The sequence below is a fragment of the Calonectris borealis genome, chromosome 13 (genome assembly GCF_964195595.1).
Source record: "Calonectris borealis chromosome 13, bCalBor7.hap1.2, whole genome shotgun sequence".
Lineage (NCBI taxonomy): Eukaryota > Metazoa > Chordata > Aves > Procellariiformes > Procellariidae > Calonectris > Calonectris borealis.
In genome coordinates, this window is record NC_134324.1 from 7,540,868 (window position 1) to 7,567,952 (window position 27,085).

A 27,085-nucleotide genomic window follows, 5' to 3' on the forward strand; every position below is an offset into this window, starting at 1 on the left:
TACGCTCTCTCCTGTGTCAGAATAGGCTCCTGGCTCTTCTGCTTGCAAAGAGAAAAATCTGACAACCTTTTAAAGCCTCGGAGAAGCAGGAGGTGCGTTGGAAAACGGGCAATCCTGGGATTTATTATTTTTGACCATCTCATCATTTTGGGCCTGACTCACGGCTTTTGAATGTTTGGGACGGGCAGAAGAAGGGAAAAGTAGGTTTGCTCAGCACAGGCAGCAAGGACGGGCAGGAGGGTCAGGAGTCTGTGCAGTGGCAAGGCGACGGAGGGGGCTGTCGTCCTGTTTCCAGCCCCTCTCCAACCTCACCGGGGCTCGCGGCTGCCCCCGGACCCGGCGTGGCAGGCGGGCTGGCCAGCCCCCGGCCCCCCGGCATGGCACAGGAGGCGGCCCCCATCCTGCTGGTTGTCCTCGCCAGGCTGGTGTCGTCCACGTGGCACGAAGGTGAGCGCTGGGGTGTGCGGGCACAGCGGGGCTCCCGGGGACGGCAGCCCACAGGGTCCCGCTTCTCTCGGGGGGCTCGCGGTGGGAAGGGAGGGAGGGGTGCCCTGGTACGGTGATGCCGGGGAGAGCATCGGTGCCTGCAGGGTATGGGGTGCCTGCAGGGGTGCGCTGCGGGGTACAGGGAGGAGCAGAGGGGGTGCTGGGAGGCGTCCAGAGCGGAGCAGAAAACCAGCCTCTCCATCACGCCCCTGCCTGCGGGAGCGCAGCTTTCCCGCTGACTCCTCGCTCCCGTGGGGGTCATCGGCCGGCAGATGTTTGCCTGGACAGAGCACTCGGATCCAAAGCCCTCCGTGGCCAGCAGGCAGCCGGGTCAAGGATCAAAAGCTCTTGCCCCGTTTGGGGGGGTTCCCCCTTCCCTGCTCCCGTCCTCATCCTCTTGCTGTGCTGCCAGCATGGCTGGCTGGGGATGCTCCTGCCCGCTGCAGCCGGGGCTGCGAGCTGGCCCCAGGTGAGAAGAAAAAGGCAGCGCCTGCACGAAAAGGGAACATTGCAATTAAATGGCACATCTGCCTGCGGGGACAGAGCGCACCCCGTCCCCGAGGTCCCGGCGGGGGGCTCGGCAACCTCCCGGGAAGCAGCCCTGCCCGCCAGGTCGCCAGCATATCCCTGCCACCGGCCTCACAGATGCCAGCCCTGCGTTCACCCCGGGCCCCTCTGCTCCCCAAGGCAGCCATGGCAGCGTGGGAAGGGCGTCGGGATAAAAGGCTTTGTGGAAAGGAGTGGGCGACTTCATGGAGCTTGTGGGAAGCCGTGGGGAGTCGCTCTGTAGTAAAGTTCATGTTGGAAAGATTTGTAATGGAGTTTCCTCCCCATGACGGCGGGGCTGCAGCTGGGATTGGCCTCGGTGGATATCCCCTTCCTAAAACCCGCAGCAGGGGGAAGGGGAGATGGGTGCAACCGCAGCGGGGCTGCCGCTTCGCCCGGGGTCCCTTCCCAGGGTGAGCATCCCCGCCATGCTGGAGCGGGGACTGCGGAGGGGTGGGCTGGCGGCGAGGAGGGGGCAGCGCTGGCGGGGGCTGGCGGAAACGCGGCGGAAACGTGAGCTCAGTGCTGGGGAATGCCGCGGCCGGCCGAGGCGCCGAGGGGCCGCGGGGAAGGACGCCAGCCCTCTCCCCCTGCACGGCTCCCTCCCCGCCTGCGGGTCCCTTGCCCATGGGGACACGGTGCGGGCCAGAGGGTGGCCCGCAAGGATGGCGCAAGGCTGTCCTCCCCCTGCCCGTGGGGCCAGGGGCCCCTCTGCACAGCACGGATGGCGTGGGGCCAGCAGCCCCGGCCAAGCCCCTCCAGCACCGTCCTTCCAGCAGCTTCATCCTTCCCTGGCTCACAAGCGAGGGGCTGCACCCCCGCCAGCCCCCCGGCCGGGCGGCACGCCTCTCCTTCCTTGCCTTGGCCAGGAGCTCTGCTGGGACAGGCAGGAGAGGGCAGCTTTCTTCCTTCCCTTGGGATGCCCGGTGGCAGAGATGGTGCCGTGGGAGCGGGTGGAAGGAGGACTTCCCGGCAGCGCGAAGCCGGGGGTCGGTGCCAGCCCACTCTGCGCCAGCACCCGTTTCCTGCCATAACCGCGGCTGCTCCTGCCACTGTTTAGTCTGCGGGCTGGTGCCAGCGCACACCATGTCGCTGGGGACTGGGCTCGCTGTCTGCCCGGCTTAACCCTTGATGGCAGCCCCAAGGACGGCAGGACAGGGTCTGCCCGGGGATGGGGATCGCTTGCTGGGAGTTGCGGGATGTGTCGGGGCTGGAGGGTGCAGGTGCCCAGGGAGGCATCGTCACCTGGGTGCTGCTGCGGCCATGAACCGTCACGCAGCCCCCTTGTCTCTCCCCTCCTCCCCAGGGTCTGGCTACTACGCCGCTGAGAGCCACACCAATGAAGTGTACGTGGAAGAAGCCCCCCCCGAGCCTGCCCTGGACTACCACCGAGGTAGCGGCACCCAAGCCCATCCCTCAGGTCCTTGTGGGGAAACTGAGGCATGGCAGGGCCGGGTGCCCCCCTCACCTCCCTTCTCTCCCCCAGTGCCCCAATGGTGTGCCACGCTCAATATCCACCGCGGAGAGGCCACCTGCTACTCGCCCCGGGGGGGGTCCTACCGCAGCAGCCTGGGGACACGCTGCGAGCTGAGCTGCGCCCGCGGGTACCGGCTGGTGGGGCCCGGTGCCGTCCAGTGCCTGCCCAGCCGCCACTGGTCCGGGATGGCGTACTGCCGACGTGAGTGTGCCCCGGCCATCGGCTTGCCGGCGTCCCCGCAGGCACCCGCAGCGACCAGTCCTGGGTGCTCTGCCCACTAGTACGGCCGGGCAGCCGCTTCCCTCCCCTCTTTGCTCTCTCCGTCCCAGAAATCCGGTGCCACGTGCTGCCGGCGGTGCTGCGGGGCTCCTACGTGTGCTCGGCCGGCGTGCAGATGGATTCCCGCTGCGACTACACCTGCCTGCCTGGCTACCAGCTGGAGGGCGACCGGAGCCGCGTCTGCATGGAAGATGGGCGCTGGAGCGGGACCGAGCCAATCTGTGTAGGTAAATTCTCACCCTACCGTCCTCCCAGCCCCACGCTGCTGGGGCACGCAAGGGCAGGCCACCCTCCATCCCTGGGGTGCCTGCAGGCATCACCCCCACGCCCGACCCGGGCATTGCCAGGTGCCGGCTCCTGCACCTCCCAGCCCTGGGACTCCTGTCCCGGCTGCTCCCCGAGGTGCCGTTAGCCCTGAAGCACGGGCTGGCGCAGGGCACATTGGTAGGGGCACGCAGTGCTGGCATTACAGCAGGTCTTGCTGGCCCCGGGGTGCCCGAGCTGTGCACAGCACCCCTGGGTCACTGAGCACCGGGGCCGGTGCCCAGGTCCCGCAGGTTCCCCGACTCCCTCTCCTCCCCGTGGGCAGATATGGAGCCTCCCAAGATCCGCTGCCCGGACTCCCGGGAGCGGATAGCCGAGCCAGGCAAGCTGACCGCCACCGTCTACTGGGACCCCCCCCGCGTGAAGGACTCCGCCGACGGCATCATCAAGAGGTGAGGGCAGGGGCACTGCGGGCACCGCCGGCGGGGGCTGGGGGCCATGCTGGGTGCCCCCTCCCGGGGCCTTGATGGAGAAACCCATCTGCTGGGTGCAGGGTGATGCTGCGGGGCCCGGAGCCCGGCTCCGAATTCCCCGAAGGAGAGCACGTGATCCGCTACACTGCCCACGACCAGGCGTACAACCGAGCCAGCTGCAAGTTCAGCATCCGCGTCCAAGGTGAAGTGGGCTCCCCTGGGGCTGCTGGCTGCCTTCCCCCCGGCTCCGGGCTCCGCACCCCACGGCCGGGGCCGTGCCCCATCACCCCCAGCTCTCACCCAGCCTCCCTCTTCACAGTGAGGCGCTGCCCTGTCCTGAAGCCTCCGCAGAACGGCTACCTCTCCTGCACCTCCGACGGCAACAACTACGGTGCCACCTGCGAGTACCTGTGCGACGGGGGCTACGAGCGGCAGGGCACCTCCCTGCGGGTCTGCCAGTCCACCCAGCAGTGGACGGGCTCCCAGCCCCTTTGTGCACGTAAGTGGTGGGGGCAGGGGAGGACCTGCCCACAGGGATGCCTGGCACCCAGGGGAGATGCTGCCCGGCAGGGCGAAGGGGTGGGGAAGGGGTGATGGGCTGCAAAATGGCATCCCCCCACGCGCTGGCCTCTCGCCCCAGCCATGCAGATCAACACAGCCGTGAACTCGGCCGCCAGCCTGCTGGATCAGTTCCACGAGAAACGCCGCCTCCTCGTCATCTCAGCCCCCGACCCCTCTAACCGCTACTACAAGATGCAGATCTCCATGCTGCAGGTGAGGAGACCCTCCCGCCGTCCCCTTTCCCATAACCCCCCCCCCAGCACCCTCTCACCACCCCCCCTCTCCACAGCAAGCTGCCTGCGGGCTGGACCTGCGTCACGTCACCACCATCGAGCTGGTGGGGCAGCCCCCACACGAGGTGGGGCGCATCCGGGAGCACCAGCTGTCCCTCAGCATCATCGAGGAGCTCAGGTAGGGGGACGGGGGGCTGTCCTGCAAAGCCCGGTGCCTGCGGGAGGGGAGCAGGGACAGGGGCACCTCCAGGGATGGCAAGGCATGAGGTTGCAGCTGGGTTCACAGACAGCCCCTTCCTGCTGCACTGGAGGGGCTTGTGCAATGTGGGGACACCCCCGGTGAGTCCAAATACAGTGTCCCCAGACCCTCCCAGAGCTCACAGCCCCAAGGAAGAGGTGGGAGCCACCACCCCAGGAGGACCTGAGCTCGGTAGCATGGGGTGGGCAGGCTCAGCCTCAACCCGCAGTCCCCCCAGCCCTGACCGGCGGCTCCCCCCTGCACCCCCAGGCAGTTCCTGCACCTCACCCGCTCCCACTTCAACGCGGTGCTGCTGGACAAGGCGGGCGCCGACCGTGAGCGCTACATCTCCCCCGTCAGCCCCGACGAGCTCTTCGTCTTCATTGACACCTACCTGCTGAGCGAGCGGGAGGCGGCGCGGCGGGCGCAGAGCGGGGACCCCTGCGAGTGAGGCAGCACCGGGGAGACCCCTCCCTCCGCCACCGCCGGCCTCAGGGCACGGACACCTTCCTTTCTGCTTTTCTAGTCGCCCACCGTAGAGGAGGACCAGGGTGCCAAGGACCTCCAGGAAAGGGGAGCCCCTCTCCAGCTGCTCTGGCACGGAGAGGGACAGGGGCCATGTGCCGGCAGTGTCCCCACTGCCCAGCAACCAGGAGCAGCCTCCGGCTGCGGGGCGGGATGGCTCAGCCCAGCCAGGACCATGGTGGGAGACACCGGAGTGCCTCTGCTCAAACCCCAGGGCAGGGGGGAGACGGGGAGCCAGCCACCGGGCTGCCAGAGCAGAGGAGAGCGGGCAGGGCAGGCAGCGCAGGGCGACAGCCTCTAATGCAGCAGCTTCACCCTCCCCGCGGCCGTCCTCACCCCGTGCACAACCCGAGCCCGCTCCCTCCCCACCTGGGGTCAGCCCTGCCAGGCAGGCGCTGCTGCCAGGGTCCTGCCAGAAAGCCTTTAGCAAAAGCAAACGGCCCCGCGCTCAGCAAAGCCAGTAGCAGCAGCCCCCCCCGAGGGCTCGCCATGCCCCCCTACCCCTCACTTCCCCTTCCACCAGCCACGGGGCAACCCTTCCTGGGAAGTGTTTTGTAGAATATTAACTCAAAATAAATAAGTTTGTATAAAAGTCAGTGCTGGCAGACGTTGTGTTGCGGAGAGGCCCGGGAAACAAATCCTTCCTGGGAGGCGCTACCCCCAGCCCCCCCATCCTGGGCCATCCTGGCCCCGCAGCCGGGGCTGGGCTGTGCACGGATGCCCAGTCCTGGAGCCGGCAGCATCCCGCGGGAGGAGGGTGGGGAAGACAAGGAGGGAGCAGACTGTGAAACAGAGGGGGTGGGAGGAAGAAGAATGGAAAGAAGAAAAAACCCAACCACATTTCAAAGCATTTTGCCTGGGGGGGAAGAAGGGAGGGTCCACAAGGACTCCAGCTTGAAAATTAGTGCAAAGCCTAAGACAAAAGGAAAACCCTTTAAACAAATCAAGGCCAAGAAGACTTTCTGCCCAAGCCTGTTTAGAGAAGGTCATGTTTATTAAAGTATAAGCAAAAAAAAACAACACACCATGTTTGGCAGCCCTGCCGGGCTGTGCTGCGAGTGCAGCTCTCGAGCAGTGGTGCCAGCCCTCGGCCAAGTCACGGTGCTGGTGCCGCAGCCTATGGCCTCAGCTTGGCCATGGTGGAGCGGAGCTGGAGCGTCCCCTCCGCCCACGAACCTGGGTACTGGCACATCTTCTGCCACAGGTTCAGCTCCTCACCCATGGAGTCCATCCAGTCCACAGCCTGCCCGTTGCTCATGCCTGGGAGAAAGGATGGACGTGGGCAGAAGTCACTGCCGGAGCAGCCTCCTGCCCGCAGCAAGGCAGCCCCAAGCAAGGCTGCTTGTCCCCAGGGTTTGATAGCACCCCAGGGCTCCTCACCATTGCCCACCCCAAGACGGACACCCCCGAGGAAGTCATTGCTGGACAGTGGCTCCCGGTCCCAGACCGTCAGCTCCAGGCAGATGTGCTGCAGGTCCTCGGGGCTGATGCCGTTGTAGACAAAGGTGTGGTTGTAATGAGGGTTCAGGGTCTTCTTCACCACGGGCGTCTTCCTCTTGGAGGCTTTGTTTTTGTGTGGCAGGAGGTAGCTGGGGGAAGCAGCCCCTTGGGTTAGCAGCATGTGTGCAACTGCCTTCTGCCCCAGGGGCTGGGGCACCTCAGCACCCCAGGACCTGGTCTGGAGCCCACCTTCCCTGACATGGCCCAAAAAAGAGCCACGATCTGGATCTCTGTCCCAACTCCTGAAAAGCCGCTCGGCAGACTGCAGGTGGTCTAAGGAGGTGAGAGGGCAAGGACTGCAGCCTGCTCGCCCCCAGCCATGCTGCCCAGTGGCTTGGTGACCTCTGGGAAGACAATTTGATGGCAGCTGGAGCCCTGCCCTGCATGCAGCCTCCCACTGCGATCTCTCAGCCGGCCAAAACCCAGGAGAGCGTTTGCTACCACGAGCATCTCATCTCCAGGCAGACAGTGACTTTCAGGGTACCATCGCAGGCAGCGTGGGGCAGCTAGCGGAGAGACCCGTCCCTCCGCGAGGCGGCTCGGGGATGCGGCCAGGGAGGACAGTGCCCTCCAATGCCCCGCCACCCAGGACCCACACTCACCCCTTGACAAAGCTGTCTGAGGTCCCCCCGGATTTGGCAGCCGTGAGGTTCTTGGCTTCTTTGATCCAGACCTGGAGCTCACCGCTTTCCCCAGTTTTGCCTGGAAAAAACCCAGCAAGAATTAATCAGCCTTAATTTCCACTACTGCTAACTTGTGGAAAGGTCCTGCTGCACAGCCTTCATCGCAGAGGCAGGCACAGATCCCCAGCTGGTATCTCCTCCCGCCTCCTCCCTTTCTGGCCCTGCCTGCTGAGGCGAAGGCAAACAATTGCTCCACACGGGGCCCAACGGTCCAGCCTGGTCCAGCCCCAGGAAAGCACTGGGACCACTCGGCCAGCCTGAGGACTGCCCTGACCCAGAGCAGCCTTGCAGGTATTGCAGAGGAGAGGGCTGCAGTGGCACCACCCAAGAAACCCACTCAGACTCAGCTCGCGGGACCACGAGCAGGTCCCGCAGGCTACACAGAGATCCTGGAGCTCCAGCACTCACCCTTCCTGCTGTTCCCAGCCCCAGGGTGCTTGGAAGATGGGATGTACTTCATGGAGACGACCAGCTCCCCCTTGTACTGGTGGAGACCAGCAGCATCCGCCCCAATCTGCAGAGGCAAGGCTTGTCAAACTCTGCTAGAGAGGCCAAAGCGGACATGGGGATGGCCTGGTCTGCGTGCAGCACCTCCCCATGCTGGGCCAAAGAGCTTGGCTTGTCCTAGAGGTGGTTTAGCCAGCACAAATGCCTGCAGGCCCTCCCCAGCATCACCAGGTCAGACTCAGACCAGCTCCTTTGGGATCCTACTTTGGCTCAACCAGCTCCCTTAGGAAACCTTCTTTAGGGGTTTCCACAGGCTGCTCAAGCCCCAGCAATGCCAAGGGCTGAGCCCACGGTACAAGCTAGACAAGAGTACCAGACTTGTAAGTCCAGCAGCAGCATCTGCTGTTGCCATTGAGCTGCACGAAGGCCCTCGCTGCCCGGCCAATTTCCATTTGTTTCCCTGAAGTTGGTTCCGATTCCTCCCGGACGGGGCAGGGAGCTGGGAAGAGCTGCACTCTTGGAGCAATCAAGCAAGCAGAATGAAAATACCTGCTGCAGCACAGACATCCCACTGCATCCCATAGGGGATGTACTGACGAGGAGGAGGGAAGCTTAAGGCAGAAGATCTTCCCTTTTTTACTACTACTGCTATCTGCTCTGGGGTCTTTGTTTCTCCAAGATTTGACTTGGGCCAAGTGTTTGGGCAGCTCTTGGATGAGGTCTCTGCACCCCTCAGCCCACTGAGGGTCACCCCCGGGACAGGGCCAGGCAAGGGCGGCTGCTGTGGGCAGCAGGGCTGGGGTGGCAGGGCCAGCACCTTCCCATGCAGGGGCAGAAACTCCTCCAGGTGGCTCTCGAAGTTCCAGGCGTCCAGCGGGACCTCCACCTCCCCCAGGAACGTGTTTCGGCCAAAGCGATCATGGTGCCAGACCGAGAACTGCAGCGTCCTTGCAAGCAGGAGGGACTTGTTAATCTCGTACTAGGAAGAGAGACAGGAAAACCACCGATGAGCAGGCAGCGCCAGGCAGGGGACGGGCTTGGCATACACCATCAGCTCTCGAGCAGGAGAGGAGACGGGTTTGAGGAGCAATGGATGCACATAGGAGACTGTTTGTCTTCCTTTCCAAGCCTGCTGAAACCTCAAAGTCCTGGGGCAGTGGTGCAGGAGCCCGTGCTCTCCAGGCAAGTGGTCCTCAGAGCCTGTGCAGAGCCAGGACCAGGACTCATGGCATCCGGCCACCCCACCCCATCCCACACAGGCGAAGCTCTGCCAGCGCTCTGAGCCTCAGGTGGTCAGAGAGCAAAACCTCAGCAAACCCGGGGCTGTGGGAGCCTGGAAACCCAACCACAGTTCCCACTTCCCTCCTGTCTGGAGAGTGCCTGGCCTCAGCGATGTGCTGCCAGGCTCAGGGATGGAGCCAGCCCTTCCCACCACCCTGTGGTGGCCGCAGCAGGGACCGTGAAGGGCAGTGCCAAGTGCTTCTGCCCTGGGGCCTAGAACTGCCTTATCTCTGCCCCTGCAGCCACGCTGCCCGCCGTCCCACTGCTGCAACCTGCCTGCAATGGCCCAGGAGCCTTCTTCACAGGAAAGCAATGTCCAGGGATAAGCAGAAGGCTCCTGCTCTGGGGGATGCCACATCTGCAGGTGTCTCTGCCCCACCATGGCACCTGGGGCTTGAACTACAGCCACATCAGAGCCGTGACCCAGCCTGCGAGTGGGTTTTTCCTGCCTTCAGGGTGCAGTGTCTGGACACGGGTCCTCTGCAGAGCCCCCACCCCAGGGTTTGGAGCCCATCTGTCCCCTGGTTTGTTCCAGAAGCATCCCCAGGGCCAAGTGCCTGCCCTGCTCCGCAGAGGGGAGCGGGCTGCACCCCAGCCCATCCCCACTCACCTTCAGCAGCTCGTTGTACAGGGGGTTGATGGTGTTGCGTTTGATGGTCGTCTTGCGTTTCCCTTGCCGGGATTTGTCGGGCAGGAGGTAGGTCTTCACGTACCTGAAGGGAGGAGCAGGCAGCATTTCACCAGGGTCTCCCCACAACTAACCAATCACCCCCCCAACCCCCACAACAACCCCAGACCTCCTGCCTCGCCAAGACCCCAACCCCACTTACAGCTCCCATCTCTGGTGGGCACCCCACAACCCAGCTGAGCACCACCAGCGGTGCCCACCAGCCATCGTCCCCCCAGCTCTCACGGGTTGGAGCGCTTCTTGCCCTCGTCCCCGTAGGCCAGCTGGCGACACTCCTTCACGTGAATGAACAAGGTCTGCGTCTTCTGCTCGTAGCTCAGGGAGAAGGAGATTCCCCCGGTGACCGCGACGTTGCCGAAGTCACCGGCCTCGCTGTAAATGCTGACCATGCTCCCCAGCGTGCTCTGGAAGACACGGCAGGGCAGAGCTGGGGCAGCATCGCTGGTGGGTCCCTCTTCATCCTCAGCAAGGCTACTCCCCACACCTCCTCCGCACAGTCCCTTTCTCACCCCGCCGTGGCTGGGGATGGCCGCGGAGTGCCTCCCACCCACACGCAGGCTCCCTGGAAGAGAGCTGGGTCTCCGCGTTTCGATTCCTTTCAAGGGGAGGAAGCCCCCACGCCCCATGCTCTTGCCCCCGCACCCCAGGAGCTGCCCGCCCTGCCGCCCTCCCACCCAACCAGCCGGCACTGCCTTTCTCCATCATTTCTTCTTGCGGAGCAGAGCACAGCCATGCCGCGGGGACTCACCGAGGAGGTGCCACTGCGCATGCTGCCCCGGGCCACCCTCTGGCGATGGATCTCCACCAGGTTATCGATGTCCTCCTCCTCCTCCTCCTGCAAGGAGAGAGACAAGCCACCTGCGTGGGGAGCAGCAGGGCACGGCCAGCCAGGCTGCCGGCTCCTCCACCTTGCAGCCGGCTCCGCGGCACGCCGAGGGTCTCACCAGCTCCGTGTTGAGGCCGGGGACCGACTTGCTCCTGTCCCCCAAAGAGCCGCCTTCCACCGCAAAGTCCTCCGGGCGCAGGTCGATCACCGACTTGGTGTAGTCTGCACGGGAGATGGTGAGGCAGGAGGCAGCGGCACAGTGCAGGACTAGCAGAGCCCTGCTGCTCCCTCAAGCAAGGGGCGGCCCCAGCCTCTCCCATCTGCACCGAAAGCCCGCCACAGCCCAGGGAGAAGGGGCCACCCACCCCCTGCCATGTTGGCACCCAAACCCCCCTGCACCCGCGCAGCTCTCACCCGCAGGCCTCACCACCCGCCGGGGATTCTTCTTGAATATCGTTTCATGCTCGTCCACCAAGGCGCTGCTGCGGCTCCCCACAGCGGCATCCTGGGGAGGAAAGGTCCCTTCAGAGCAGAGCAGGGCTGGGCACCCCACGGGGCTCCCAGCCCCGCGCCCCAGGACAGGGCTGAGCCTGCCGGAGCAGCGGCACGCACCCGTCCGTCGGAGAACGCGTTTTTGGAGCGGAGAGGGAGGGTCAGGCTGGAGGCAGCAGGTCCTGCTGGCACAGCAACCTGTTTTCCATCTCTGAGAGGGGCGGCTCTCTCCAGGGAGTTACTCCTGCGGAGGACACAGAAAGGTCTGTCCCAGGCCAAGGGCACGGCTGGGAGAGCAAGCACTGGCCAGGAAGCGCCATCTCCCCACAAGCTCCCCAGAACCACGCAAGCTCCCCGAAGCACCCCAGCCTGGGGAGCAGAGGGCCTGCCTGCCCAGGGACAGGTTTCAGCCCAGCCAGAGGAACCAGCTCCCCCTCACTAGACTGAGAAAAACTCAATTGAGATGAAGATCCTCATCCTCTGCCAGGCCAGCCTTGCCAAGGACAAACCACCCAGGGAGCCCCTCACCTGCCCCTCACGCCACCGGGACTAGGTCTGTACCCATCCAGGCTCATGTTTTCCATGGACTCTGTGTCGCTTTTACCATCCCGAGGGTCTGAGGCATCCAGAAACACGCTGCAGACAAACAAAACCACAGGTATGTCCTGTTTGGCGAGGAGGCCGGTCTGAGAGAGAGCTTCTGTGCGACCAATGATCCGAGTAGGGCGGCAGTGTCCCTCCCATCCCTGCAGCAGGCGAGGGCTGGCACCCGGAGCGGGGAACACAGCAGGGATCCTCACCTGGGCCCCTCCTGGGGTGCCGGGGGGCTCTGCTGCTGGGCTGCAGAGGAGCTTTTGGGCTCACCGAGCTGGGCTTTCTGGAGGAGGGTTTGTCCTACGGTCTCTCTTTTGCTGGCTGGAAGGAGAGAGGCATCAGGAGGACCACTGCTCCAAACCCACTGCCTGGAGCAGGGGCTGCTCCCAGCCAACTCCGCGCTGGGCAGAGGCGCACAGGGGAAAGCTGGAGCATCCCGGAGGGCCGGGCTGCGGGAGAAGGCATCGCTGCAGCACCCCTACCTGCCGACCTGTGCCGCAGGGACAGCCGCACCATGTCGCTGCCCAGCCGGTTGGCAAAGCGGTTGACCCTCTGGTCATAGAACCAGTCGCCTGTCGTCTTCTTCAGCTCACTGCAGGGCAGGGAGGCAGTGGGGGGCAGTCAGAGGCAGTGGGGGGCTGCTCCCTGCACCCCAACACCACCCTCAGCCACCAGCCAAGGAGAGCAGGGGCACAGTGGGCACGTTCGGCAGGTGGCTGGGCAGAGACGATGCACTGGGCAGACGACGGGCCCGGCTACATCTCCAGCAAACACAGGAGCAAGACGAGTTTTGTAGGACAGGGGAGGCCAAGAGGGAGGAAACCCGGGGTGCTTGAAATACAGGCTGCGCGAGGGGCACGGGGGGATGCCGGAGTCAAGTAAGGGGGGAAAAGGAGTGGGGTGGGCATGAAGAAGACCCAAGAGTGGGGCACGACCCAGTTCTCCATCACCCAACCATGGCTGCCCACCCCGGGAAGCGACAGCAGAAACAGCTGCCCTGCGCTGGAGAAGACCAGCTGGGCTAGGAAAGGTTGGCCATCAAGCTAGGGTGACTGGGAAGAGGAAGGGGACAGGAGGAGTGCGCAGAAGGTCCCTGCCCCAGGTACTCACGCCTCCTTGGTGCAGACTTTGCATCGCCAGGAGCTGTTGGGGCTGTAGGAACGGCAGTCCCGACACACCAAGTGGTTGCAGCCCCGGCAGGTGTTGGCCTTGGGGCTGACGCGGCCCAGGCTCTGCTGGCAGCGGGCGCAGGTCCGCTCGCTGTAGCGCTGGCTGCCCCGCTTGGCCCCCTTGCGCCGGATCTCCAGCAGCTCGTTCTTCAGGCGCCTGCTCGGACCCCAACACCGGGAGCCGTCAGAGCCGCACCGGAACCCCGGGGCTGGGGCAGAGCTGCCGCTCCAGCCCCGTCGCCCCCACTGCGCCCCTCCAGCCGCTTCTAGAGCAAAGCGGGGAAAGCAGTGCCCTGCCCGGCCCCAGCCACGTCCTCACCTGATTCTCCTCTCCTCTGCTTTGCGGAGCTCCTCGTCGCGCTGCAGGACCTGCAGGATCAAATCCCTCTCCGCATCCGACAGGAAGGACAGATCCACGGCCTCCGACATCGCTCTGCCCGGGATCGCTCGCTCTCTCCAGACGCAGCCGGACGCGTCCGTGCTAGGAGCAAGCCAGCCCCTTAGCACAGCCGCATCACGGGCTTGCAGCCCCACGTCAGCCCAGCTCTGCTGGGTGCCCCATGCCTGCACCCCGGGGCAGGACCGGCTGCCGCCCCCCGGCCCGGATCACCGCACCCAAGACACCGCCTCGGCGCGGCCGGCGCCCCGAGCGCCCGCACCCAGCCCGCCCCGCCACCTCCGCGGCCCTGCCCAGGGCACGGCGCTGCCGAGGGCTGGGCTGTCGGCCGCCTGCCAGCCCCGCCGCCCCGGTGACTTCAGCCGGCTCCGTGGGACCGGGGCTGACGCCCAGCACCCCCGGGTACCCCTGGGGAGAAAGGAGCTCCCCCAGGCTGCTGCACCCACGAACGCGCCCCAGGCTCGGAAAGCTGCACGTCCCCCCCGCAGAGCAGCCGGAGCAGCGGCAGGAGCAGGATGGGGCCCGGCGGCGCCGCGGGCGCTGACAGCCGGACCCCGGGCGGCCGCGGCAGCTCCGGCCCCAACGGGGCCGGGTAGAGCCGCGCTCCCGGAGCACCCGCTCGGGGGTCCGCAGCCCGCCCGCGGGGCGCCCCCCGCTCCCCGCCCGGGGCGGCGGCACCGGCGAGCCGGCGGACGGATGGCGGCTGGAGGCGGCCGCTGCCGAGCCCGGCGGGAGGGACCTTCCTGTCCCCGCAGCCGCGCCCCGGCGTCGCCCGGGGGCAAGGGGGGCGACGGGCCGGACCCCGGGCTCCTCTCCGCTGGGGGGTGGTCCAGGGCCGCCGGGGCACGGGCGGTGGACGGAGCGCGGCCACCGGAGCGCGGCCACCGGGGCGCGGACGCGCCGGCAGCCCCGTGCCTTACCGGCTCCGGCGGCCCCCGGAACCCCGCGGCCGCGGCCCCGTCCCCCGCCCCGCCGCCAGCAGCGGGACCCCCCCAGCGCCCCCCCCGCGGGGCCGCCCGGTACCTGCCGCGGCTCCGGCCGGCGCCTCCCGGCAGCAGCGGGGCGGTGGGGGGGGGGGGGGGGGGGGGGGGCGGTGTCGCCTCCTTAAAGGGGCCGCGCCCGCCGCACCTGCGGCACCGACGGGGCGGCCCCGGCGGGAGGCGGTGCCCGCCCCGTCCAGCCCCCGCGCTGGAGCTGTGGCCCCAGTCCCGCGGGCTGCTCGCCCCCCAGCACGGCTGGGCAGGGCCCGGCTCGGTGCCGGGAGCTGGGCGCTCTGCCCCGGCTCCCCGGGCTGCTCCCTTGGGCTGCTCCCCCGCAGCCCCACCTGGGAAGGCAGCTCCTCCCAAAGAGCACACACAAGCCAGCCCAAAGTCTACAGCCACCCGCACTGCTGGGGTGCCCTCCCGGGGTCCCCAGCATGGTGGGTGAGGGACTGAGACTCGAGCAGCACGGCCATGGAGTGCCTCCAGCTCTCCCGCAGCAGAGGATGGCCCCACCGCAAGGCTCCAGCCTCTGTCCTTGTCCTTCGTGGGCAGAGATATGGTCCAGGCCCAGCTCCTCATACTTTGCCCACGGCAGCGCAGGCAACAGGAAAACCACGAGCACAGGTGGCAGGACAAGGCGTGGGGCTCACATCCGTGGGGAGGTGGCTTTTCGCCACGCAGGACAGCGGGGCCGCGTGGGAGGCCAGCTGGGAGCAGCCCCGAAGCGAACACAAGGACGCGGCTCTGCCCACGCTTTCGGCTGCGCGCCGGGGCTCCCTGCCACGGGACAGGGAGAGCCAGAGGTTCCCAGCCCTGCGGGAGGAGACGGGACACCTACATGGGGGAAAACCCACGGGCACCCAGGGACACCAAAGGGCCAGTGGGAGCTCCCTCCCCAGGCAGGGGTTTCTCTGCAACAGGGGTACACACAGCTGCGTAAGTGGTGGTTTCTCTTACTCAGGGGTAAGAGGGCTTTAGGCTTACAGGCAGAATTGCGGGCAGAGAATGCAGGCAGAGGCTTTGCTACCTGAGCCCCTCCACGCCCCGCCCCGGGACCCAGTGTCCCCAGGCAGGACCCCCACGCTTGCACCAGTGTTCGCGTTTTAACTGGACGCCAACCAGAGAGGTGGGAAACATCCTTATTTCTGCAAAAAGGTGAGAAGAAACCGAGATGAACAGAGCTGTTTCCAGTACAATAAAACATCGTGCTGGTAAATATGAGCACAAAGCCTGCCCCTGACTCACTGAAACAAAGCCCAGCAGGAATCCGAGGTTTACTCAGCCCTGTGGCTCTCTCCTGTGTGAAAATGGGGCTGAAAGTGCCACCACATGTCCAAGATCTGGGCAGCAACAGGCAGAGCTGGGGCAGGACTCGAGGCGCGCTCAGCCCCAGCTCGCCCCACCCTTTGCTCCTGGAGGGATCTCCAGTGGGAGAGCATCCCTGGTGCCCCCGGCACGGGGAGGCACTGCTGGGCAGTGTTGCCACCTGGGAACGAGGAGACGTAAAGCGCATCCAGGCTGGCAGCATCTCCCTGCCACCGGTGCTCCAACACCACCGTTTCGTGGGAGCTGGAGCCAAGCCGGGGCCCGTGGCCAGCTAGGTGGGCAGCGCCGGCCGGCACTCGAGGTCCAGCACGAGGTGATGCACGTGGGGCGCGTAGGACTTCACTGCCTCGATGTGCAGGATGCTGGTGCGCCACGGCTGCCCATGCAGCTCTGCCAGCAGCCCCTGGATCCGTGCCCCCGTGGCTTCAGCCCACCTCTGCCACTCAGGTCTGATCCTGGCCCCCAATGTCTCCTTCCCACCGTCCTCCGTTGGGTGCTGCGCCTCTCCCTCAGAGATGGCTCCCTCTGGAGACCCCCGCTCAGCCCGCAGGACTGGGGTCTGTGGCGGGGCTGTCGCGGGGAGAGTCTCCACGTTGTGGTGGATGTGGAGAATCCCACCCGTGCCCTTCTTCAGGACGCGGCAGGCCACCGGCCAGCCTTCCTCTGAGCTGGGAATCAGTCCCAGATTCACCCGATCCGCTACGTCCCGCAGCTCCAGCTGGGAGGAGAGGGGAGGTGAGGGGGATGCCGCGCGGGGCCGGGGGGCCGGGGCCACTCGGCACTGCTCACCTGCCTGCTGTCCCCGTGGTGGATGCGGCAGCGGTCCTGCACGCCGTTCAGCACCAGGTTCCTCCGCAGGGCCTCCACGGCGTGGCTGTTCCACTCGCAGGCATGGGCGAAGGCGGCTGCCGCGTGAACCAGGTACGGCAGAGTGAAATAGCCGATGCCTGGGGGCAGGAGAGGTGGCAGTGGCTGAGGACAGGGTCCGGGCACCGACGAGGGTCTGCGCTCCTCCCTGGAGGCAGGGCGGGATGACGATTACTGCCCCAGCTCTTTGCATCTGCTTTGCTCCAGGTCGGAACAAGCCCAGATGCTGGGAAAATGGAAATTCATCCCCCCTTGCCTCCACAAAACCAAAATCTGTCCTGAAAAATGTTTACAGAGGAGCTTATTTTACTTTCAGTATTTGGCCATTAGCTCAAGACCTGCCCTGCCCTGCTTCCACTCTGTGCAGAAGTGCCCGGGCTACCATTTATTTTGATTAATCCAGAGCAGTTTTGTGAGTGCCACATCCTTTCTGTGTGGCACAGATCGGAAGCACCAACTTCCCTAAGCACAAAACAGCAGCTCTCTTGACATGCAAACACCTGACGTGATCTCCCCACTCATCTCTCAGCCCAGGACACTTCAGTTAGCGCCAGCTTGTCATGAAAGCGCATCAGTTCAGGCGCAGGACAGCTACAGGAGGTTTTCAGAAAGAGTACCAAGGGCAAATCTTTTCCACGGATCCAAATGATTCCCATGACCAGCACTAGGTACAGAGCAGTGCTCTGCAGAGCCTGAGTGCAAGGTCATCCTGAGTGTCCAAAGGCAAGAGGGACACAGGAGGGGCAGCAGCGCCAGGTTAGCTGAGGGCTCACAGACAGGGCAGGAGCTCTAAGCCTGGGTATTTTTCCAGTCCAGGCTGGAAGCGACATTTCACATCCACCTGGATGCCATCGGTACCTGCATCACTGCTCTCTGCCTGCCTGCCTCCTCAAGCCTGCCCTGCCAAATCCCTCTGCCATCCCCGTTACCTGCGTAGAGATCCACCAGAACCTCCCCGGAGCAGGGCAGCGAGGCCACCCGCAGCTTCTCCGTGATGTTGCCCGGTGAGAACATGCACTTGGTCACGTCAAATGTGTACCTGGGAGATATCGCCGGCCTCGTAAGGGCAGCCCCTTCCCTGCACCGGCTGCACCCTGCACCACGGCTCCTGCCTACCTGATCCCGTTGTCCACATGCTCCACCCAGCCATCCTGGCCCAGCAGCAGGGTGACACTGGGGGACCGCATCCCATCCGGCAACACCCGTCCTCGCCTGGCCAGCCGCCAGGCACCCAGAGCCGAGGCGACCGTCTCCCAGAGCACCAGACCTGCAACGCACCCATCCCGGGAGCTTTGGGAAAGGCCAGGGCAGCTCTGCGGGCAGGATCTGGGCAGGCAGACCCCACTCCCCCTTACCCAGCTTCTCCCACGGCGCAGCCCTGAAGCTGTCCTCACTCAGCAGGACCAGATCCCCGTGCCGCTGCCAGGCGCGGGGCACGTCACGCTCCAGCTCCTCCGACCAGCTCTCACCCAGCAGCCGCCGCAGCTCATCTCGCAGCTTCTGGGCAGGCGTCTGCCGGCGGGCTGCCCTGGAGGGAACGGGGTCCTGCAGGAGCGATGTGGCACGTGGGGCTGAGACTCCGCCGCCCCATGGCAGGACTTAGGGAGGGGGGTCTCTCCCAACCTGGATCCGGACCAGCCCACAGGGCATCTCCCGGGGCAGCTGCAGCTGGGACAGCTTCTCCTCCAGCACAGGCAGGGCCACGCGGCCCCCTGGCACCTCCTGCAGCCGGTAGCGCCCGTCCAGGAGCTGCTCCTCTTCCAAATGCTCCCTGCAAGGCCAAGGCATGGTCAGGCCCTCCCCAGCCCCGCAGCCCACCCCACCGCAGAGAAGAGCCCCCCCGGCTGCGGGGCCAGCCCTCTGAGCTCTCTCCCCGCCAGCCCTGCCCGCACCCTGCCCGCACCCTGCCCGCACCCCGCCAGAGCAGCCGCAGGGCTCCCCTTCCCCCTCGCAGGCTCACCTGAGGCGCTGGGCGAACTGCGGCTCCGTGGCCAGCGCAGGGATGGGGACAGGGACATCCCTTGCCTCCATCCCCAGGACGGGGGGACGTCACCGTCCCGCAGGACGCAGCCGCCTGCCAGGCGGGCACAGGGTGTCAGGCTCGCAAGGGACAGGAGGGAGCCGGGGCGGGTGGGGGTCCCTGGCACCGCCATGCTGGGGGCATCGGGGTGCCGGCTGCACCCCGGGGCAGGGGGCTGGCTGCCCTGGCACTGCCCTGGGGTGACCGGGGTGGTGGGGTGCCCAGGGGATGGGGTGCCCTGGGGTGGGGGCTGCGGATGGGGTGCTCCACGGAATGGGGTGCCCGGCGATGGGGTACCCCAGGGGTTGGGGTGCCCGGGGTGTGTGTGTGGGGGGGGGTAGGGTACTCTAGAGGTGGGGTACACTGGGGTGGGGTGTCCCAGGGGATTAGGGGGATGGGGTGCCTGGGGATGGGGTGCCCTGGGAGCGGGCTGCCCGGGTGTGAGGAGCGGGATACCCGGGGGATTGCGCCTCAGGGACGGTGCCCGGGACTGCACTCCTAAGGCCGCGGGGCTGCCCCGGGAGCCGGCACCCCATGGCTGGCTGTCCCGGGAAGGGCTCCCCAAGAACCCAGCACCCCCCGGCCGGGTGTCCCGGCCGCCCCCGCCCCGCTCCCCTCGCCTACCGACCGCGGCTCGCAGAGTGCAGCGGCGTGGGCCCGCGTTTCCCGCCGGAGCGCCTTACCCGCCGCACTGCGCCGCCGCCAGGCCGCGGGCGGAAGCGGAAGCGGAGGGACAGTGTGGGGCGAGGGACCGGAAGCGGTGGCGAGGCCCGGGCGGCGGGATGGCGGGGCTGTCGGTGCGGGACCCCGCCGTGGACCGCTCCCTGCGCTCCGTATTCGGTGAGCGCCGCGGGGACCGCCGGGGCCGGGGGCGGGCGGGGGGACGGAGGGGCCGGCCGAGCCGTCCCCGCCGTTCGGGGCCGGTGTCCGTGCAGCCCTCGGCCTCCGCGCTGACCGGCGGCCGCTGTCTCTCTTCCACAGTGGGGAACATCCCGTACGAAGCCACAGAGGAGCAGCTGAAGGACATTTTCTCAGAGGTTGGGCCTGTGGTCAGCTTTAGGTGAGAATGGCTGCCGGCCTCCCCCTCCCCGGTTCCCCGGGGAAGCGCGGGCAAATCTTGCCCCGAGCCCCGCGGGTGGCGTGGGGCTGTGCAGGGGCGTGCTCTGCAGAGCCAGCCTTCCGACGGGCAGCGGCAAGGCAGCGCAGAGCGGCGCGTCTGCTGGGGGGTTTGTGAGGCTGTGGCAGCTGCGCTCGGGGTGCAGGCACCGAGGTCCTGTGCCGAGGTCGCCTGGAGATGTAGAGCGTAGTGGCCCAAGCACAACAGCGTGAACGTGGGCACGCTGCTCCAGGCTGGAGGCAGCTGCCCTGCTGTGGCGTGGAGCTGGGGCAGATAAGTCCTCAGGTCCTGATCCGGCTCTGTGCAGAGAGCCGGGAGTGCAGAGCACTCCCATTCCAGGCTTTTCCTGGCTTGGCACCAGGCTTCAGAGGACTCTTAGTTAAGGGCTTGGGAGCTCCAGGAGCAGCCAGTCCAGTCCTGTGCCCCCACGAGCTGCCTTTATAGGGTTGTGGGAAGCACAGCGCTCACGCTGATGGTTTTCCCGGACACCAGAGCTCTGGGAACACCCATCGGCCAGGATCCAGGAGGCCTTTTGGCTCTGGCTTCGGGCCGACTGTTGCGCGCCTTGACCCAACCCTAGTGCCTTCACTCTGCTCCCCAACGCTCCTGTGCAGTGTACCCCGATAACCTCCTCCTCAGTGTTGGGGAGCTGTGGGCACTGCACGGTGCCTGCGCTGCCCTCAGCGGTGGTGGTTCTCTCCTCCTCGCTGTGCAGGCTGGTGTATGACAGGGAGACAGGAAAGCCGAAGGGCTATGGCTTCTGTGAGTACCAAGACCAGGAGACGGCCCTCAGTGCCATGCGGAACCTGAACGGGCGAGAGTTCAGCGGGAGGGCCCTGCGCGTCGACAACGCGGCCAGCGAGAAGAACAAGGAGGAGCTGAAGAGTGAGTCTGAATTTTGTGGTGGAGAGCGCACTGGTGTCGTGCTGGGCCTGGCCTTTTCAGCGTTAGAAAACGTGCCTCTTCTGCGAGGCTGGCGAGGTGGAGACCTCGCGGAGCTGACCTGCTCCAAGCGGTGTAGCAAGTAGTTTTGCAGAGGGATGCGTGGGCTCAGCTCTGTGTCTTCTCTCCCAGATGATCTCCCTGTTTTCACTGCCTCCCTTTCCCCGTAATGGCGTGGTGCTCCCCTTCTGATGAGCCCGTTTAAAAACGGCCCGCTCACGTTGCCGTACGAGGTCACAAACTCTGTTGCAGGCTTGGGCACAGGCGCACCCATCATAGAGTCACCCTACGGGGACCCTGTCAATCCTGAAGACGCCCCCGAGTCCATCAGCCGGGCCGTAGCCAGCCTGCCGCCCGAGCAGATGTTTGAGCTGATGAAGCAGATGAAGGTGAGTGGAGTGGAGCGCTGCGCTCTCTGCGTGAGCACAGCTTCTACCACTGCTGCCCGTGCCCTGGCAGCCCCTGTCGCGCCTTGCCAGAGCTCTGATCTGCGTGTGTCTTCCCAGTTGTGTGTCCAGAACAGCCCCCAGGAAGCCAGGAACATGCTGCTCCAGAACCCCCAGCTGGCTTATGCCCTGCTGCAGGCCCAGGTGGTCATGAGGATCGTCGACCCAGAGATCGCACTGGTTTGTCCCTTGCTGCCTCGTCCGGGGTCGGTAGGATATCGGTGGCAGCCTCTTGTGGCGGGGGGGTGGAAGAGAACTCCTTTCTCCTTCTTCTGCCCCTAGAAAATCCTGCATCGCCAGACCAGTGTTCCTCCTCTGATCCCAGGCAACCAGCAGCCAGTGCCAGGGCCGGGGCCTGGACCGGGACCGGGGCCTGGCCCAGGGCCAAACGCCCAGCTGAACCCGCAGAATACCCCCTCGTCCCAGCCACAGCCCATAGTAAGAGCCAACGCGACCCAGGTGCCCTGTGGGGGAGAGATGGGCATTGCCAGCTCCAGCTCTCCCAGCTGGGGCGTCCGTGCCGGGGTGAGGGGGCTTCCCTGAGGTCCGGTTTCTCTCCTGGGTAGGGTGGGATGCACGTAAACGGCGCTCCTCCTCTGATGCAGCCGCCCATGCAGGGAGGAGTGCCGGCCCCAGGACAGATGGCAGCCCCTGTGCAGGGCCCGGGCCCTGGCCCCATGGCTCCAGGAGGTGAGTGCGCGGGTTTTGGCTGAACGGTGCCCTGGGCACACGGGTCCTGCAGGCAGCCCCACTCTACCTTCCCCTTAATCGGAGGGCTTGGCCCCGTGAGAGCACACGTAGTCCCGTACCGTGTGCCGTGGTTGTGGCTGCTGCCAATGGCGGTTCAGAAAGTTGGCTTATCTCTGTGGGGAACCAACACCAAGAAAATAAACCTTCGGATGCTCCCCCAGGAGCTGGGAGGGGGGAGGTATCTGAGGCCAAAGGAATCTGTTAGTGGTGCAGGGACGGCTGGGGAGGGACCTGATCTCTGCCTGTTCCCCCTCAGGTGGGATGCAGCCGCAGGTTGGGATGCCGGGCGGAGGGCCTGTCCCCCTGGAGCGCGGACAAGGTAAAACAGAGGAGGGTTAGTGCTGTGCGTTACGTGAGCCTCGCTCCAGCAGGGACCCAGGCCACGGGTGCTGAGCAGTGCTGCGCCAAGAGCCCCTGCCAGCTCCCTGCAGCCTTGCCGTCCCTGGATCCCGGGCAGCTCCCGCAGCGCTGGGCTGTGCCTGGGTTTGTTCGCTTAGGCGCAAGGCTGTGGTAGCAGCTCTTCTGCTTCCAGGGCTCCAGCCCACGCACCAGTTTGCTCCCAGCTTGTTCTGCACCGTGTTGTGCAGATGTGCCCTGGAAGCCAGGAGAGCTGCCAGTCCCCGCAGAGCCCCACCGAGCGGGACGTGCCTGTGTTTTCCATCTCTCTGTGAGCCCTGTCTGTCCCTGTGCTTGAGCAGGCGGGCAGAGCTTGCTCTTCTCTGGTCCCTGTCCTGCTCCTTTGCTGCCTGGGTGCTGGGAAGCAGCTTGTGCTGCCGCCATGTCTGCCCATGTCTCCCAGTGCTCTCTGCGTCGTGCCCGGCAGAGGGAGCTGGGACTTCGCTTTTGCTTGCCACAGTGAGTGCGAGGCTTGGCAGGGAATTTCCCGGTGAGTGATTGCTTGGCTCTCCCTCCGCAGGCACGGTCTGTACGGCCCAGCCCCGGAGCCGGATTCCTTACGGTTCACATGCTGCGTGGCCGCCCCGTCAAGTCGTGCGCCACAGTTAACACAACCAAGGCGTTCCTGTTCTCCCAGTAACAAGGCACATAGCTGACACCACGATTGCCTTGACTTGTATCGTAGGCCTTGTTTCAGGAACGTGGCAAACTTGTTCTGAGATCCGCCGGCCTTAGGTATCTTAGGAGAAGCTGACTCTCATTTTCTTTATTTTCTTTGGGGTGGGCACCATCCTCCTGAGAGCAACTCGGCAATTCTTGGCACTTCCGCTGGTACCCAGAAGTTTTGGAGAGCAGACAGAAAGCTGGCACTGGGGAGTGCCGTGGGGAGCTGCGGGCAGGGGCAGAAGCAGAAGCTGACCGGCTGTGCGTTGTGGGGCGCAGCGTGGCCCCGCAGAATGCCGATTCTCTCGGCAGGACGTCCTCCTGCCCCGCACGTTCACGCGGTGAGCGAGGGAAGGGCCGTTCCAAGCTGGCTGTCACGCCTGTGGTGGCAGAGGTGGCATTAATGGAAGAGGTTGATAAAGCCAGACCTGCAGCAGGCAGCATCTTCCCTGTAGGTTTTCCGGGGGACTTCAGGGAGCGGAGGTGATCCTGCAGGCAGTGCTGTCCCCAAGGCTGAGTGCATGTGTGCATACACTATTTACGTGTCTGCTCTTCTCCCTCTTTTCCTGCTGCTTGCCCAGGGAACCTGCAGCTCTCGCCCGTGGGACCTGCCAGGCCTGCGTCTATCGAACGCGTCCAAGGTATCCCGGCACCCGCCAGCTCCCTCCTCCCGTGGAGCTCGTTGTGGAGTGTGCAGAGCGCAGCTTTCACCCTGCTGTGCTCAGGGCCGGGGACTGGTGTATCGCTCTGCGTAGCCTGGCAGGGTTAGGAGGAGGCAGGATTCCTCCGGGGCCTCAGGAGAGAACAGGCTAGCGCCGTGCACAGAGAGCCACCAGTGGAAAAGGAGAGCCTGCTCGGAGAGGTCCTTTGCCTAGGATCCAGCCCCCTTTGACACCGTGCTACCAGGAGCCTTCCAGGTCTTGCTTTGCTCCTGGCCCCACGTTGGCAGGGTGTTGATGCCCGTGCTCATAGGGATCGCCATGGGGGCATCCATGTCTGGTTTGGCCACCTGGTGCCATACGGAGCCTGAGGTAGAGCCAGAGAGGGAAAGAGAGGGATAAAATCAGCAGCCAGGGAAGGGGCTTTGGTGCGCTCCGGCCTTCTCTGAGGGGCTGCTGCCCCGGCGGTCAGCATGGCTCACCCGCCTGCGCGCCGGGGAGCAGCGAGGCCGCCCCGCACCCCAGCCCCGAGAGGGCTGGGGGACAGCACGGCACTGGTCATGCAGATCCTCACGAGCTCTTGTGTGTCTCCCTGGCAGTGCCCATGCCAGACCCGAGGGCCCCTATGCAGCGTGGACCTCTACCTGCTAGTGGCCCGCCGCCCCGAGGCCTTTTGGGAGATGCCCCGAATGACCCTCGCGGAGGGACCCTGCTCTCAGTCACTGGAGAAGTGGAGCCCAGGTGAGGGGAGAGGGAAGGAGAGGAGCCCTTGGCACTGTCCCCTGCCCAAGGGTGACCTCTCGCTGAGGACAGGGATGGCACCAGCCTTCCGGGAGTCACCGCTGCCTGGTCGGAGGCCTGTGTGCTGCCGACCGCGGGGGCTGGCCTGTTTCCCCGGGGACGGGGCATCCCCGGGGTGATGGCAGCAGCCCTGTGGCAAGGGGCCGACAGCACCCGTCCCTGTGCCAGCCTCGCCCTCCTCCCCTGCGGCCGGCTTCGGGGGCAATCCCAGCGCTCTGCCCAGACCGTGCCAAGCCAGCGTCTGATTCACACTCTCTCGCTTTTTCTCCTCCTCCTGCTTTGCTCTCCTCGTCTCTCTGCGTCAGAGGTTACCTTGGGCCGCCCCACCAGGGAGCCCCTATGCACCATATGCCTGGTCATGACAGCCGTGGCCCCCCCCATGAGATGAGGGGGGGACCCATGGGAGAACCCCGACCACTGATGGGAGAGCCGCGGGGGCCCTTGATGGATGCTCGAGGTGAGAGAGGGGGCATGAAATAGTGGGTGGCTTAAAGCGTACAGACAAGGAGTCAGAGTGGAGCCCGCTGCCCCGACGCGAGGCGTAGGAAGGGGGTTTGGGCAGTGAAACAGCTGCCCCCAGGGCAAGGAGGGACAGTCCCACGGGGCAAGGGACTTCCTCCAGGCATGTCCCCTCTGCCCCCAGCTCTGCACCTTCCAGGCATTTGCTAGCCCCCAGGCAAAGGAGGCAGCGGGCTCGCTCCCACGCTCCCTGCGGCACTGCTCCCTTCAACAGCTTGCCTTGTCTTTCCCCTGCAGTCGGAAGAGATCCCCGAGGGCTGGAGCCACGAGGATTGGAGCCGCGAGGGCTGGAGCCCCGGGTGATGGAGGCGCGAGCCCTGGAGGCACGAGGCCTGGAGCCGCGGGTCCTGGAGCCACGAGTGCTGGAAGCCAGGGCCATGGAGGCCAGGGTCATGGAGCCCCGGGGCCTGGAGCCTCGAGGGCCAGGTCCCAACCCACGTGGCCCCATGCCTGGTGGGATACAGGGTCCCGGGCCGCTTAACATGGGAGCCAGTGGCCCGCAGGGGCCCCGCCAGGTACATACAATGTCTTTGCTCGGCTGGTTGGGCACCGACAGGGTCTGGGTGGGGGGTGCGATCACGTCCTGCAGCAGCTAGGGAGGGGAGGACGTCCTGCAGGGCGGCGCCTCCAGAAGCACGAGACCTGGGTCAGCGGCTCTCAGGGGTTTGGGGCATCTGTCCCATCTCCCCAGGCACTGCCCATCTGCTGGGGACGAGACGAGCTCAGGCCTCTCTCCACCTCTTCCTGATGCGCAGGAAGGAGTGCAGGAGTTGGAGGGAGAGGAGAGCACGTGAAACGTACGGTAGCCTGTCTCTCTTCATGCTCGGGCATGTTCAGGCTGGCTGTGGGGGCATCCATCTGATCATCTGCTTTACGTTCCTGCGTCTGTATGGCTGAGTGCAGAGACCTCTTGGTCCTTACCCCCTCTCTTGTGCCCGCAGGTTCCTAACATGGCAGGGGCAGGCATGCAGGGAGGAGGCATTCCTGGGGCAGGAGTCCAAGGAGCCGGTCAGCCCGGAGGCTTTAGCCCTGGACAGAGCCAGGTCACCCCCCAGGATCACGAGAAGGTGAGAGGAGAAAAGGGAAAGGGTGAGACACCAGGAGCAGCAGCTCCTCCATGCCTTACTGAGGCGGGAACAGCCCCTTCCTGGCTCTGGTAACGCGTGGCTGCTCTGGCGGGGCACGTCTCTGATTCCCCCCTCTCCCCACAGGCAGCCCTGATCATGCAGGTTCTGCAGCTGACGGCGGACCAGATCGCCATGCTGCCCCCGGAGCAACGGCAGAGCATCCTCATTCTGAAGGAGCAAATCCAGAAGTCCACGGGGGCACCCTGACAGGTGAGGTCCTTAACCCAGCCTCGGCCTGTGCCTTCAGTAAATCGGAGAGCTGCTCAGGAGGGGGCTCTGCCCTGCTTTTCCTCTCCGTGCCGGGGCTCACTCTCCTCCCCTTCCTTCTCACAGGCCTGGCAGGCGCGTGGTGGAGGTGCCGTCCGCCTGGGCAGAGGCCATGCTCCATGGCAGCTGCTTCCCGTTGCTGTCTGAGCTGATGCTGTGTTTTGGGAGAGGTTTCTCCTCCCCCCTTAACGTTTTCCCCTCCCATTCATCCTTTTTTCTGTATGTATATTTTATGATGTTTGAAATAAAGTGGGAGGAGGGTTTGAGTAAAGCCACGTCTCCGGCTGCCTTGTTTGGTCTCTCGTGGAGGCGGGAGTGGGACTGTTGGGTTCTGGGAACAGTCTGGCCTGGCTCCGGGCTAGTCCAAACCACTCGCCTTCTCCCCAGCACCAGGGCGAGATCTGCTCGTGGGATTTTACATGCCGTGCTGTTCACAGCTGTTCACAGGGGTGTAAGGGAAGGGCAGGACGGGGAGCTCGGCTTTCTGTCCCTGCCAACCGGGCGGGAAGGGCTCCGTATCCGATTGCTGTATCGCTTACCATGCCGGCCTGCTCGGGGAGGGCGGTTTTCCCCTCTTCTCTGCACATGCTTGAGCGGAATTGGTTGCCTTTGCGTGAGCTGCGTTTGAAGTTGGCCTCTGCGCTGGTGTGTGCCTGGCGGGCAGTGCAGGCCGGCTCGGGTGGTGGCAGCGAGCCCCCGCGGAGGAGAACCTGACCCTGCACCCAGCGGGTTTGCTATGAACCAGCTTTTTTATTGCAGCCCTACGAGGGGACAAAGAGTGGGCTCCCTTCACACCTGCACGGACTGAGTCACCACGGAGGCTTTTATTGCAAAGAAAAGTATGTTTAATTTACCCTTTTATGCAAAGGACTGTTTCAACCCAGAGGGGCACGTTTGGCTCCCAGTGCCTGCTCGGCAGGCCCTGGCTCCCAGTGCCCCCCGCCCATCCCCATCCCCATCAGTGGTTCTGCCCAGCCCGCTGGGCGCTCCCGCTGCTTCCCGCTGCTCCAGCAGCATCATCGCAGGATGTGCCTCTGGTTTCT

General features: G+C 65.3%; 4 protein-coding genes across 7 annotated transcripts; 2 read left to right on the forward strand and 2 right to left on the reverse strand.

Annotated features, from left to right (window-relative positions):
* The first annotated feature begins 377 nt into the window (after positions 1-377).
* On the forward strand, positions 378-5,668 carry SRPX2 (sushi repeat containing protein X-linked 2). Its single transcript, XM_075161801.1, has 10 exons — positions 378-447; positions 2,339-2,425; positions 2,519-2,710; positions 2,839-3,015; positions 3,378-3,504; positions 3,606-3,727; positions 3,845-4,024; positions 4,166-4,299; positions 4,376-4,497; positions 4,828-5,668. Exons 1-10 carry the CDS (start codon positions 378-380, stop codon positions 5,006-5,008), a joined length of 1,392 nt encoding a protein of 463 aa, XP_075017902.1. The 3' UTR covers positions 5,009-5,668.
* A 358-nt stretch (positions 5,669-6,026) lies between these two features.
* On the reverse strand, positions 6,027-16,345 carry SYTL4 (synaptotagmin like 4). 2 transcript variants are annotated; one of them, XM_075161974.1, is made up of 17 exons: positions 16,258-16,345; positions 13,082-13,243; positions 12,704-12,919; positions 12,076-12,185; positions 11,800-11,914; positions 11,528-11,635; positions 11,120-11,243; positions 10,922-11,012; positions 10,626-10,729; positions 10,430-10,516; positions 9,907-10,085; positions 9,604-9,706; positions 8,530-8,691; positions 7,674-7,779; positions 7,185-7,284; positions 6,463-6,671; positions 6,027-6,342 (listed from the first exon to the last, which is right to left on the reverse strand). In XM_075161974.1, the coding sequence occupies exons 2-17, from the start codon at positions 13,189-13,191 to the stop codon at positions 6,200-6,202; spliced, it is 2,067 nt and encodes a 688-aa protein (XP_075018075.1). In that variant the 5' UTR covers positions 13,192-13,243; positions 16,258-16,345; the 3' UTR covers positions 6,027-6,199. The 2 variants fall into 2 exon arrangements, with proteins under 2 accessions (XP_075018075.1, XP_075018076.1); XM_075161975.1 differs by lacking the exon at positions 16,258-16,345 and adding an exon at positions 14,183-14,217.
* TYW2 (tRNA wybutosine-synthesizing protein 2) lies at positions 15,269-18,895 on the reverse strand. The gene is given in 8 exon segments (XM_075161977.1): positions 15,269-16,186; positions 16,258-16,415; positions 17,265-17,374; positions 17,452-17,602; positions 17,691-17,880; positions 17,959-18,106; positions 18,296-18,401; positions 18,404-18,895. Coding segments are annotated over 8 exon segments (1,395 nt in total). The 5' UTR covers positions 18,489-18,895; the 3' UTR covers positions 15,269-15,739.
* Positions 18,896-19,070: 175 nt separating this feature from the next.
* Positions 19,071-26,313, forward strand: CSTF2 (cleavage stimulation factor subunit 2). 3 transcript variants are annotated; one of them, XM_075161978.1, is made up of 15 exons: positions 19,087-19,195; positions 19,337-19,415; positions 20,188-20,357; positions 20,667-20,803; positions 20,921-21,040; positions 21,143-21,298; positions 21,427-21,550; positions 21,867-21,929; positions 23,251-23,310; positions 23,928-24,069; positions 24,435-24,586; positions 24,886-25,163; positions 25,590-25,715; positions 25,860-25,985; positions 26,109-26,313. In XM_075161978.1, exons 1-14 carry the CDS (start codon positions 19,138-19,140, stop codon positions 25,980-25,982), a joined length of 1,788 nt encoding a protein of 595 aa, XP_075018079.1. In that variant the 5' UTR covers positions 19,087-19,137; the 3' UTR covers positions 25,983-25,985; positions 26,109-26,313. The 3 variants fall into 3 exon arrangements, with proteins under 3 accessions (XP_075018080.1, XP_075018079.1, XP_075018081.1); XM_075161979.1 differs by lacking the exon at positions 23,251-23,310 and having other exon boundaries at positions 19,071-19,195; XM_075161980.1 differs by lacking the exons at positions 23,251-23,310; positions 23,928-24,069; positions 24,435-24,586.
* The last annotated feature ends 772 nt before the right edge of the window (positions 26,314-27,085 follow it).

What these genes read in the sequence shown, in the direction of transcription:
- SRPX2 (XM_075161801.1), top strand. Translation starts at nt 378, where the DNA reads ATGGCACAGGAGGCGGCCCCCATCCTGCTGGTTGTCCTCGCCAGGCTG. An exon ending in GCCGACGGCATCATCAAGAG is followed by an intron (nt 3,505 to 3,605) that starts GTGAGGGCAGGG and finishes TGCTGGGTGCAG; the next exon opens with GGTGATGCTGCGGGGCCCGG. An exon ending in CTCCCAGCCCCTTTGTGCAC is followed by an intron (nt 4,025 to 4,165) that starts GTAAGTGGTGGG and finishes CTCTCGCCCCAG; the next exon opens with CCATGCAGATCAACACAGCC.
- SYTL4 (XM_075161974.1), bottom strand. Translation starts at nt 13,191, where the DNA reads ATGTCGGAGGCCGTGGATCTGTCCTTCCTGTCGGATGCGGAGAGGGAT. An exon ending in GCAGAGGAGAGGAGAATCAG is followed by an intron (nt 12,920 to 13,081) that starts GTGAGGACGTGG and finishes GGGTCCGAGCAG; the next exon opens with GCGCCTGAAGAACGAGCTGC. An exon ending in TGTACAACGAGCTGCTGAAG is followed by an intron (nt 8,692 to 9,603) that starts GTGAGTGGGGAT and finishes CTCTCTTCCTAG; the next exon opens with TACGAGATTAACAAGTCCCT.
- CSTF2 (XM_075161978.1), top strand. Translation starts at nt 19,138, where the DNA reads ATGGCGGGGCTGTCGGTGCGGGACCCCGCCGTGGACCGCTCCCTGCGC. An exon ending in CTCCCTGCGCTCCGTATTCG is followed by an intron (nt 19,196 to 19,336) that starts GTGAGCGCCGCG and finishes TCTCTTCCACAG; the next exon opens with TGGGGAACATCCCGTACGAA. An exon ending in TGGCCCCATGGCTCCAGGAG is followed by an intron (nt 21,551 to 21,866) that starts GTGAGTGCGCGG and finishes GTTCCCCCTCAG; the next exon opens with GTGGGATGCAGCCGCAGGTT.